Below are 12,514 nucleotides of genomic sequence, written 5' to 3' on the forward strand. Positions count from 1 at the left end.
CAGCAGCCATTGATAAAAATTGGTCGAGGTGGCAACTACCCCTTCAAAGAATGTCCCCACCCTGCACGGAGCGGCAGTGAGGGAAAGGCCACTCAGGCACCCTATTCTTGGAGTGCTCCTAGCGCCCTCTACACTCACGAGAGTTGACATTGCAGTGTAATAATTTTTCATTGGGCTAGTGTACATTTTGGGATATGTGAGTTGGAATTGTTGGGAATGTTGTGTACAGTAAATCAGTTTTATTTGTGCTAGAATCACTGAGGCCATCTCTGTAGTTAGAATGCATGGTGGCTATAAAAATTAATGTTGACAGCAAGCAGTGAACTATGCTGTGCAGTCCAGAACCCATGGAGCAGGCAGGATCGCCATCCACCAAGGCACGTTCCCGGAGGGCCACACACCGCCGCAGCGGCTCGGGCAGCAGTGGCTGCCGCATGGTTGACAGTGAGACACAGACCGATGTCCTGGAGCTCCTCAGCAGCAGCAGCTCCCCACCGTCAGTGGCCTCGCCCCAGAGCGAGGAGAAGGACCTGAACAGCAACCAGGCACCACGCGTGGTGCTGCAGCAGCACACAACCAGCGTTCCAGAGGAGGATTGCTGCCCTGCATTACCTGTGCGTAACAAGCGGGCCATAACTGACAGTGATGAGTCGCCCACTCGTCTTGGCCCTTGCCAGCAGGTATGGTGTGATGAGACATTAGTAGAATAGAACAGGTACAAATTTCCTGTTCAGAAATATTCACTTTGGAAAATTTCAATAAGATAAACAACCAGGTTGAAAACTAGGGGAAAAAAATCCCCTTCACCCTCCCTTAAAAAAGTAAATACAGAAAGAAAAGCAGTCCACAGGCACAGAAGAATAAGAATGTTAAAATAATTCGGTTGTGTAGAGCTAGGCTTGTGCACTACGATGTCGTGACAGAAAATGGTGGAAGCTGTAATGTTGCACGGGTTGCATCACGAGGCGGGCATCGACAACATCAGTTTATTGCTATTGCACCAAACCTAAACAGCGGAATGCCCAAAACTGGTAACACTGGTAACTATATACACCTCTGTACGCTGGTAGATGGTGCTCCCCATGCCTAGGCTTCAGTGCACTGCTAAACTATTCCACTTGACTTATCGGCCTGGTTCAGTACATAACACTCCTTCCTCCTTAGTCCGGACAAAACAATCGGCCAATGCCAGTACAAAGTCCCTAAGGTGTTGGCATGTTTTCCCACAATGCTGCAAATGGCATGGACCTGGCGGTTCTACAGTTTGCTCAGTCGTTGCTGGCCGAGGTGTTCCAATGTCGTCTGTATGTAGCACAACTGTTGGCTGCCCCTCAGGTTCACTGTACTTTGATGCCTTGCTGCTGGTTGCTCCGCCAAGTGTAGAGCTTGACACGGGCTGGACCTCCATAGTCATGGAACTTCTTTACTCCCGCAACCACAGTGAGTGCCTCCTTATCAACCTGGGCATAGTTCTGCTCTATAGAGGACAGTGTCCTTGAAGAGGACAATGTCTTTGGTGCTTCTGTACCATCCGGCATTCTATGACTCAACACTGCTCCTATTCCATATGGAGACGCATCGCAGGCGAGGATGATTGGCTTCTCCTGCTCATAACGTGTCAGAACCTGGTTGGATGCCAGTAGTTGTTTCACCCTGCGACACGCTATCTGTTGTAGGTTTTCTCACAGCCACGGCACTTCCATACCCAACAAACGGTGCAGGGGTTCTGCCATAGTGGCCTTGTGTGACAAGAATCTATGATAAATATTGAGAAGGCCCAGGAAGGCCTGCAGCTCGGCTTGGCTCGAGGGCTGTGCTGCATTAAGGATGGCTTGAGTCTTGGCCAAATGGAGTGGATTCTTTTGGCATCAACTCAAAAACCCAAAAACTCTACTTGAGTCACTCCTAACTTACATTTTCTTTTTTTACCTTGAGCCCCACATGTTGGAACCGCTGGAGGACCTGTTGGTGCTGACTGAGTGATTCCTGGTGTGATGCTCCCGAAATGAGGACATCATCAAAATATGGAATGACACCTGGTTGTCCGTGCATTAGGTTTTCCATTAAACTCTGAAAAAGGCTAAGGGGGACACTGACCCCAAATTTTAATCGGCGGATGCAGAAAGCACCCTGATAAGTCAGTCACAATGGTCTGTGACTCTGCAAATTCATCAGGCACTGGAAGCTGCTGGTATGCCCATGCAAAGTCTAGCTTCACAAAAACAGTTCTGCCAGAGAGTGATGCCAGCAGGTGGCTGACCACTGGCACTAGATACGAGTGCTGCTGCTGCAATGTTTTATTGATTATGCACTTTTAGTCTGCACAAATGCGGATGTCCCCATTTGCCTTCAGTGGCCTAACAATAGGGGTTTTCTGTGTTATACTGGCTCCAGGACTCCTTGTTGTAACAGTTTGTCCAGCTTGCTGTCAATTTTCGGTCGAAGCACTAAAGGAATCATTCTTTCTTTCAAGTGGATAGGCACAACCTCAGGGTTAAGTGCAAACTGCACAGGTGGTCCTTTGTAATAACCCAGTGTGCCGTCGAACACAGAGGCAAAATCTCAGAATGTGTTATCAAATGATGTTGGTAGCTGGTCGATATGTTGTACTCTCGTGATGTCGATACTGAATGCCAGAAACCGGTCTAGCCCGAGAAGGCTAGGGTGTTCGCCCTTGACCAGGCGTAGTGGGCCGTCGAAATTGTTGAACTGCATTTGGATGGTACCCATTCAATGCACAGCAATATGGTTGGCTTGATAGTCTCTCATCATGATGTCAAGGGCTGCAGCTTTGGGACACAGTCCTCAGGAAAAATAAGTCTAGCTGTGGTGTCTGAGATGATAGAAAAAGTTGATCCTGAGTGCACTGCCGTCTTACACTGTGCGCCTTCGATTCTGACTCTCACATGTATCTTCTTCTTGGCGGGCTGAAACATACCATGGATAACAGTCACCACCAGGCCATCGCAGTATGAGATGTCTGTTTGGGGAGTGGTCTTGAAACGGTGCATCCGGCCTTCGGCATCGGGATTTCAATGTAGGTCAAGCTGCACCCAGAACTGACAGACTATAGCAATGTGCCCGGTTTTTCTACATTCCTTTGCCCATATTTTTCTACATCCCTGGCATTGGGTGTCACAAAACTGACACAGGCAGCATTCGTGTGGGCCCCCATAGCTGGCACAGGAGCTGTTGACCAGTCTCTCAGTGTCCCGTCGCTGACCGAGGCTAGCAAGCATGCAACTGAACAACATCCTATTCGACAGCGTCTTGCTCGCCGTCATTGACTGTCGTCATCCATTGGTGCACTGGCTCAAATTGTTGTGGGGTGTTTGGGCTTTGGAGCAAGGGTAAGCTGGCTTCCTGGGCAATGGCCTTGGTGGCGACTGCTGCTTTGACAACACTGGTGAGGGACACCTTTTTTGCTAGCAGTCGCTGCTAGTAGTTGCAGTGCTGCGCCGTGGTTCAAAGGGCAGCCAGGTTCGCGGTGGCAGACTCGCTCGATGCTTGGTCGCAGCAGTGGAATTCATATAGCCTGCGAAGCTCCGGTGGCTTGTACACTAGGTGACCATGCAGCACAATAAGAATTGTTTCAAACTGGGTATTTTTCAGCTGGGCAGGTGCCAAAAATGCTTTGGCCAACTGTAACGTCGTGGGACCACAGCTGCTGAGAAACATCAACCTCTTCTTGCCAGCGTATATAATGCGCTGTGCCTCCGGAAAAAACTAGTAACATTACGCATAGTCCTCCCAGTCTTCAAGGTGAGCGAGAACAAAAGAGTCGAGCCACTTTGTTGTGGTGGTTGTCATTGTGAACAGGTAGGCATCGGAGCTAGCTTTCCATGGCGGCAATTTCAGTTGAGTGACTCGCTTAGGCTTGGCGCTGGATGAATCCCATCTTGATTGCCAGTGTTATGTTGCGTGAGTGGCATAACGAGGCGGGCATCGGCAATATCAGTTTATTGCCATCTCACAAAACCCAAACAACTGAATGCCCAAAACTAGCTAACACTCGTATATAGAAAGAGCATATACTTGGGCATGTTGATAATCTATAGTAAACTTTTTAGTGCACAGAAAGGGAGACAGGACTGAAAGGAACGACATGGACACAGTGCTTGTGTCCGCATCATTTCTTACAGTCATGTGTCTTTTTTTGTGCACTAGAAAATGTACTGTTACTGATAATTATATGCACCTCTGTACTTCGGTAGATGGTGTTCCTCATGCTCAGGGTTCGCCGCACTGCTCAACTAATCTGCTGGACATAGCAGCCAGGTTCAGTACACTACAGGGTGATTCCACGAGAGATCAAACATGCGTTTCTGCTTGATAGTTTTCTTTTGCCGGGTTTTTTTATTTGTAGGAATATTGAAACGGCATGGAACCGAAAATTTTATTCCCAAAAGGCATTTCCAGCGAGCGAAAAAAATATTTGAAAGTGGCAGTGCGAGCGTCATCCTATTGCTTACCACAGTATTTACCGATTTCGCAGCTGAATTAAATGCAGATTAACCCTTTGAGGGTCGATTTTTTTTGCCATATGCGACTGCCCAGGGTCGATTTTTTTTATTGCAGATTCCAATTCTTCTGAGGGACTTATTTCGAAAAACATTTACCGTAATTTTTTTAGGGTGACCATAAAGTGAGAAAAAATATTTTGAGTTGGTATATATGTACTCTTCAGTAATGAACTACAACAACAAAAAAAGGAAATAGTTATAAGAATTAAAAATTTGATGCATTGTTATACACATAGTTCAAGCTTTGAAAATGCGCACACGAGAATATTTCCAAGACTCAAATGTTCCTGCTCTTACACTAATATGTACATCCATAGCATAATAGAACTGCGTAGGCGTGCACTCAAGAAAACTGTGTGGTTGCGTGTCCGTCAAAAAAGCAAAACGTGTGACAAACTTCCGCTAATCTTCATCTTATCACCAACCAGAGACAATTAGTTTTCACGAGTGTAAAAAAAAAAAAAAAGCCGCGGAAATGCATGCACGGTGGCATCCTTCCGATGCGCACCCTTGTGAGCACTAAATGAGCGAGAGACAGGCGGTCGCCCTTTGAGCGATTAGTAACGAGATAGCCATCAGTTTTGCAAGCGCAAGAAGCCGAAACCACCCGCGGAACAAAACCGAAACCGCCGCCCCCCCCCCCCCCCCCGCACGCCTGTGCGCCCATGCGCAAGCGGTAGTATATAGACGCACGGGAGCAAACTAGCTCTAAAACAAACCATGCAATGAAAACCGCATGTAAAAAAACTTTTTGAGGCCGCTGCGAGCGAACTGGACTGGGCCGGAGACTTGCTTCGCAGTATATTCATTGTAATTTTGCTGCGGGCACTGAGACCAATTGCATGCACTCACTCTTATAACGGTGCTTTATTTCAACTGCAAATTTATATTGACACCGTTCTGCTACGTATACATGTTTGACGCATGGGTTATACAACATGACGCCTTCAATTTTGCTGTCGTCCAGTGCGTTGTCTGCTAGCGAGCGCATGTTCGTTCCGTGGACGCCAGCGCAGACAAGCAGTTTTTCTCGCCGAAAGTCTGGGCAGTAAAATTTTTTGTGGTTTTGCTTGCTTTGGTGCACCTGCGACTCTCGTCATCCAATACCTTCTTTTAGATTTAGCCGGGTGAACTGCTATTTTTAACACGGTTTTCTAATAACGCATAATTTTTTCCACAGAAGCCACCTATCTACAACATGAAGCTATGAAAGAAAATTTTATTAATATTGTGCCATTTTATGCACTCTTCTTGTTGGCAAAATATCGATCAGGGGCAATGATCAAAGGAAATAATATTACAGTGAAATAAACGAGGTTGACTGACTGTGTGGTGCGAAGAGATGCAGATGGCCAATGCACTTCTAGGTAAATCTAAGGATACATATTATATATATATATATAATCAAGGACATATATGAAAAATTATCAAATATTCTAAATGCACTGATTGAAAAAGTGAAAACTCCGGACTGGAATAAGCATGTTTCTTTTAAAAGCTGCACCAACCCCTGGTGAACCAATTGACTTTTCGGAAAAAGTGATCAAAGCAATTATTGGATGTTAATATAAACAACAGTGTTAGGGAAAATATGCTGCATATGCACTCGGACTGAATTGGGGAGACCGGGAAGTCTTTACCAATGTTATCTCCGTTGCTTGTCTGGCGATCTTCAACGTGCCAGCAGGTGAAATGAACTAGAAACATATAGTCTAATCAAATGGTATTTGCTAATCAGATTGTATTCGACTTGAGAATTAACTTTTAAAAAATATCGAATGGCCGTTCCCATTCGAACGTAACGCATAACAGCGCTTTTGAAGCCTTGAAGGTGAGGCGCCGATGCAAGTGAGGACTCTTATTCCGAATGATTGTGCTGCTGGAAAGTCGTGGCTGTTGCGAAAAGGCGTACCAGTTCCTGAGAGAATTAACGCATGGGTGCTAATCGGTTCAGCTGAACGATCTCGCAGCTGTCATTCAACATAAACGCCCCGTTTTGGGGCAGCCTGTATATCTGCTAACTTGATTCAGGCAAGGAAAAGATTTTTTCCTCAGCAGTGACACAATGCAATGTAGTGACACACCATATAGCCCAAACGCTTCATGCATAAGCCGTTTATGGAGCCAGGCTCCTCTCCCGTACTTCTCACTTGGGGTGTCTGAATGGTTTCTCTCTCGCTCCGTACAAGGTGGGAACAACCGTGTCGGCTGCTTCTTCATCCGCCATTACGGATCTCACTTCCTACAGAGCGCAGTGCTGGCACGGGCATATAGCATCAGTTTTTTACAACTAGAGGCATTTCACACGAAAGAGACTGGTGAGAATACGCACGTCTGTGCTCATAGACTGTTTGCAGGCTCAAGCCACATTAATTTATTCATTGCACGCTGTCTCCTGTCAACGCAACTTATCACACAGCTCGGTGCCCGTGCGACCTGTTAGCCACTCGATTTACTTTTTCTCATTATGCACTTGGGACCCATCTTACACGCTTTGAACCTGCTTTCTTTCACCAGCTATGGTGCATACCCTCATAGCTCTGACAAATTTATTTATTTATTTATTTATTTATTTATCACAGTACCCACAGCGCCAGTTTGGCATTACAGTGGGAGAGAGAAGCACATATATAATTGACAAAAAGCAGTTAATATAGAATACATGAAAAAAAAATAATTTACAGATCAGGGCAAATCGCCGACACAACAAAAAGAAGAAAAAAAGAAGCAGAGCATAACCGTATATGCGCGAAGTGAAACAAAGCAGTTCTGTTGACGCAAGCACAAAGTACAGAGAAAAAGAAATTGCAAGTCATACGGCTGAAGCAAAGGCATCACTTGAAGATAGCGATACAACATCGTGGGGCAACCTGTTCCACTCACTGACCGTCTTAGGAAAAAATGACATCTTAGAAAGCTCCGTTCTACATCTATACTCTTTAATCTTAAGTGGGTGATCGCGCCTGCCAGAAGTGTACTCCGGTGGCCTTATGTAGCTATCACGATTGAGGTCGGTTTTAGAATTATATATATTGTGCAAAAATTTTAACCTGAATGTTTTTCTACGATTTTGAAGTGTATTCCAGCCTAATGTTTCCTTTGTTTGGGATGCGCTAAAATACCAAGTATAATTTTGAACCACGAAACGGGCTGCTAAGCTTTGTACTCTTTCTAGTTTCTTTATGTCTGTCGCAGTCCATGGGTCCCAGATAGTACAAGCATATTCCAGTATTGGTCTTATGGTAGTCTTGTGAAGCAGGTTCCTTGTTTCTAAAGGAAAGCATTTCGCATTTCTACATAGCATAGCAAGAACTCTACATGCCTTAGCAATTATATAGTTAACACGACGGTGCCAGCATATTTGAGGGGTCAAGTGCACCCCAAGGTATTTCTATTCATACATGGATGTAAGATTTGTCCTGTTAATGCTATACGTATATACATTTGCTGACCTTTGTCTCGTAAAGCACATCTGCGCAGTTTTACCAAGATTTATACTCATGCCCCATTTATCACACCACTCTGCAACCTTGTCTAAATCCTTCTGTAGTTCATTATAATCATCGGGACCTTTCATAACGCGATACAAAACGCAGTCGTCTGCGAACAATCGGATGAAAGATGATATGCCAACGGTAATGTCATTCATGTATTACAAAAACAATAGCGGACCGAAACCTGAATTTTGAGGCACCCCCGATGACACATCAACACCGTGCGACAGCCTACCTCCAACGACTACGCGTTGTGTCCTACAATTTAAGTATTCTTTTATCCATTCAACAACCGTTTTATTTATGTTGTACCACGACAATTTTTCAAGCAGCAAAGAATGGGGCACTAGGTCAAAAGCCTTCCTGAAATCTAAAAAGATGCAATTTACGCATCCCCCTTTGTCAAGAGTGGATGCTAGGTCGTGCGTTAATTCTGTAAGCTGAGTAATACAAGAAAAACCACTTCAAAATGTGTGTTTGTGTGTTGCTGAGGGATCAACAAGGAAAACAATTTTAAGTGAGTCATGATATTGCTAAAAAGTACATGCTCAAAGATCTTGCAAGGTACGCTAGTCAAGGACACCGGTCGATAAATAAACACAGATTTTCGAGGTCCTGACTTCGGAATAGGAACAACATTGGCAATTTTCCAGTCTGTAGGCAACATTCCGCATGTCAAGGTCTTGGCAAAGAGCAAACCTTGACGGAGGGAGTGTCAAGGTTTGTCAGATTGCTCTTTTTCTCTTCAAGCTGATGGAGAGTGTGAAACTTCGTCCACATAAATGAATCTTGCATTTCTTTTTTGCAGGACCATTGAGAGGGAAAGAATTTCTTAGAGATCTCTAGGAGGGTAGAGAGTGAAATAGAGTAATAAACAATGTGGCTACTGTCACAGACCTCCTGCATTCTTAAACTTCCCTTATATATCATCATCAGCCTGGTTACGCCCACTGCATTGCAAAGGCCTCTCCCATACTTCTCCAACTACCCCGGTCATGTACTAATTGTGGCCATGTTGTCCCTGCAAACTTCTTAATCTCATCTGCCCACCTAAGTTTCTGCCGCCCCCTGCTATGCTTCCCTTTCCTTGGAATCCATTCCGTAACCCTTAATGACCATCGTTTATCTTCCCTCCTCATTACATGTCCTGCCCATGCCCATTTCTTTTTCTTGATTTCAACTAAGATGTCATTAAATCGCGTTTGTTCCCTAACCCAATCTGCTCTTTTCTTATCCCTTAACGTTACACCTATCATTCATCTTTCCATAGCTCGTTGCATCATCCTCAATTTAAGTAGAACCCTTTTTGTAAGCCTCCAGGTTTCTGCCCCGTACGTGAGTACTGGTAAGACACAGCTGGTTATACACTTTTCTCTTGAGGGATAATGGCAACCTGCTGTTCATGATCTGAGAGTGCCTGCCAAACGCACCCCAGCCCATTCTTATTCTTCTGATTATTTCAGTCTCATGATCCGGATCCGCGATCACTACCTGCCCTAAGTATATGTATTCCCGTACCACTTCCAGTGCCTTGCTACCTATCGTAAGCTGCTGTTCTCTTCCGAGGCTGTTAAACATTACTTTAGTTTTCTGCAGATCAATTTTTAGACCCACTCTTCTGCTTTGCCTCTCCAGGTCAGTGAGCATGCATTGCAATTGGTCCCCTGAGTTACTAAGCAAGGCAATATCATCAGCGAATCGCAAGTTACTAAGGTATTCTCCATTAACTCTTATTCCCAATTCTTCCCAATCCAGGTCTCTGAATACTTCCTGTAAACACACTGTGAATAGCATTGGAGAGATCGTATCTTCCTGCCTGATGGCCTTCTTTATTGAGATTTTGTTGCTTTCTTTTTGAAGGACTACGGTGGCTGTGGAACCGCTATAGATATCTTTCAGTATTTTTACATACGGCTAGTCTACACCCCGATTCCATAATGCCTGATCCATGACTGCCGAGGTTTCAACAGAATCAGACGCTTTCTCGTAATCAACGAAAGCTATATATAAGGGTTGGTTATATTCCGCACATTTCTCTATCACCTGATTGATAGTGTGAATATAGTCTATTGTTGAGTAGCCTTTACGGAATCCTGCCTGGTCCTTTGGTTGACAGAAGTCTAAGGTGTTCCTGATTCTATTTGCGATTACCTTAGTAAATACTTTGTAGGTAATGGACAGTAAGCTGATCGGTCTATAATTTTTCAGGTCTTTGGCGTCCCCTTTCTTTATGGATTAGGATTATGTTAGCGTTCTTCCAAGATTCCGGTACGCTCGAGGTCATGAGGCATTGCGTATACAGGGTGTCCAGTTTTTCTAGAACAATCTGCCCACCATCCTTCAACAAATCTGCTGTTACCTGATCCTCCCCAGCTGCCTTCCCCCTTTGCATTGCTCCCAAGGCTTTCTTTACTTCTTCCGGCGTTACTTGTGGGATTTTAAATTCCTCTAGACTATTCTCTCTTTCATTATCATCGTGGGTGCCACTGGTACTGTATAAATCTTTATAGAACTCCTCAGCCACTTGAACTATCTCATCCATATTAGTAATGATATTGCCGGCTTTGTCTCTTAACACATACATCTGATTCTTGCCGATCCCTAGTTTCTTTTTCACTGCTTTTAGGCTTCCTCCATTCCTGAGAGCATGTTCAATTCTATCCATATTATACTTCCTTATGTCAGCTGTCTTACGCTTATGATTAACTTGGAAAGTTCTGCCAGTTCTATTCTAGCTGTAGGGTTAGAGGGTTTCATACATTGGCATTTCTTGATCAGATCTTTCTGCCTTGATCAGATCTTTCAGATCTGCCTTATATATAAAAGCACCCAATCCAATCAGCAGGGAAGTATTACTGATGCATTCCGACTCAGTGAGGCTGTGTCTTGTATCGATCTGACAATCATTATTTTCACTGCAAATAACCTCCTTGCAAAAATAAGAGCCTTAATCAGCTCAAAGATCACAATGATTCTTTTATTTGCGCATGTGGTATTTTCTCATGAACAAGGGCACATCTATGATTACAAAATAATATAATAAAACAATAAAATGTTCTGAAAGTAGAAAAGAACTGCCAATACACACAGTAAAAAACCAGTCCAGTTTATCAGTCACTGCAGACTCACCCTGGCACATGTTTTGCTTCCATGTTCGTTGATGCCGTTCGCACCAATGTGGCACAGATGTATGCGAAACCTCAGGCTCGCATAACTCGACATCAGGAGCTTCTCGGGACACTTGCTGTGCTTGTAGCAGGTCTTCATGCAAGCGTGCATCATCTTTCTCAAATACTCAGTCACAGCCAGCAAAAGGGACCTTAAGTGAAGCAAGCTTTCAGTCCAGCTTATGATGCCCCTGAAATGCTCTTCGCATGATTTCAGCATCAGCAAAACATTCTCACTTGGATATGTAAGTTTGCCACCTTTACGTCTGTATTTTTTAAGGGTGAGGTGCGTGTCCTCGCTGTCACCTAAACCTTAACAAGGCAGTGTTGCACTGAGTGCATCCTGCAACAGCTGGCAGCATATCCCTTTTATAAGAAAACCACCGATGTAGAATAGGATGTTGCATTCATTTGTCTCAAGTTCTTCAATGAATGAAATTTCAGAGTCGTCAATGTCTTCGGCCTCCACTTCTCCACGCTCTTGTTTACCTTTTGACAGCACGTCAGTGAGGTACTGCATGTTACCGACTTGGTAGTTTGTTGTTCCTGGTGTGTGAAGAAATTGGCTGACTCACACAAGCTTCAAGGCGTATTTCAAATCATAAGCGTTCGGAACAGCCTTCCTGATGCACACCACTGGAAACAAATTTTCGAGACAGTCTTGTAAAATTCTGCTTGTGAGGAAAAAGTCACATTCTTTACTCTGCAAGAGAATATCCTGCAGACGAAGAACAACTGTTGTTGTTATCAAAAAACCTGCCATGAAGGCTTCCACTGCTTCCACTGTGCTGTGCTTCCCATTTTCATTCCTTAAAAAGTCTCAAGTGCTGAGTTCAGCAACTCAATTGCTTCGTGATACTTCTGGATGTCTTGAAAGCTGAGAGCAACTCACAGGTGGCGGGAAGACATCAGGGTGTACCAGCTGATTACTGACAAGTGTACTTGTTTATGTTTATCGGGTGACCGTGTTTCACCATCTAACAAATGTTATCGCTCAGTGCAGGATGCGCTAATCCATCTGCTGTTTGTTGTCACTGAACCTTGTGTAATCTGATTGCATGTATGCGCGATGCGAATTGTGTAGTACTTTCTGAAAGACACGTGGGCACCAGTGATTTCTCTGGAACCTTCGATCATTCGTGTATAAAAGCTGACGCGCTTGACCCGTTGATCGGATTTCTGACAATCACCTACTGTGTTCACTGCTTTCGTTGTAGTTTCATTGTCACTTGCTTTTGTGGGCAGAAGTTCACCTTATAAAAGTTAGTTTCGCTATTCACAGTTTTCCTGGTGTGTTCTTGGTGGTCAATACAATGTGACAATACCAACT

At 44.4% G+C, this 12,514-nt stretch overlaps 1 protein-coding gene across 2 annotated transcripts in view; it reads left to right on the top strand.

Annotated features, from left to right (window-relative positions):
• LOC142566014 (mitogen-activated protein kinase kinase kinase 13-like) overlaps nucleotides 1-12,514 on the top strand; it is a 673,242-nt gene that overhangs the window by 501,688 nt on the left and 159,040 nt on the right. For both annotated transcript variants that reach the window (XM_075676704.1, XM_075676705.1), the window contains one exon: nucleotides 338-680. In XM_075676704.1, coding sequence (XP_075532819.1) covers nucleotides 338-680 — 343 coding nt within the window. The remainder of the gene's footprint in view (nucleotides 1-337; nucleotides 681-12,514) is intronic.

The sequence above is a fragment of the Dermacentor variabilis genome, unplaced genomic scaffold (genome assembly GCF_050947875.1).
Source record: "Dermacentor variabilis isolate Ectoservices unplaced genomic scaffold, ASM5094787v1 scaffold_12, whole genome shotgun sequence".
Taxonomy (NCBI): domain Eukaryota; kingdom Metazoa; phylum Arthropoda; class Arachnida; order Ixodida; family Ixodidae; genus Dermacentor; species Dermacentor variabilis.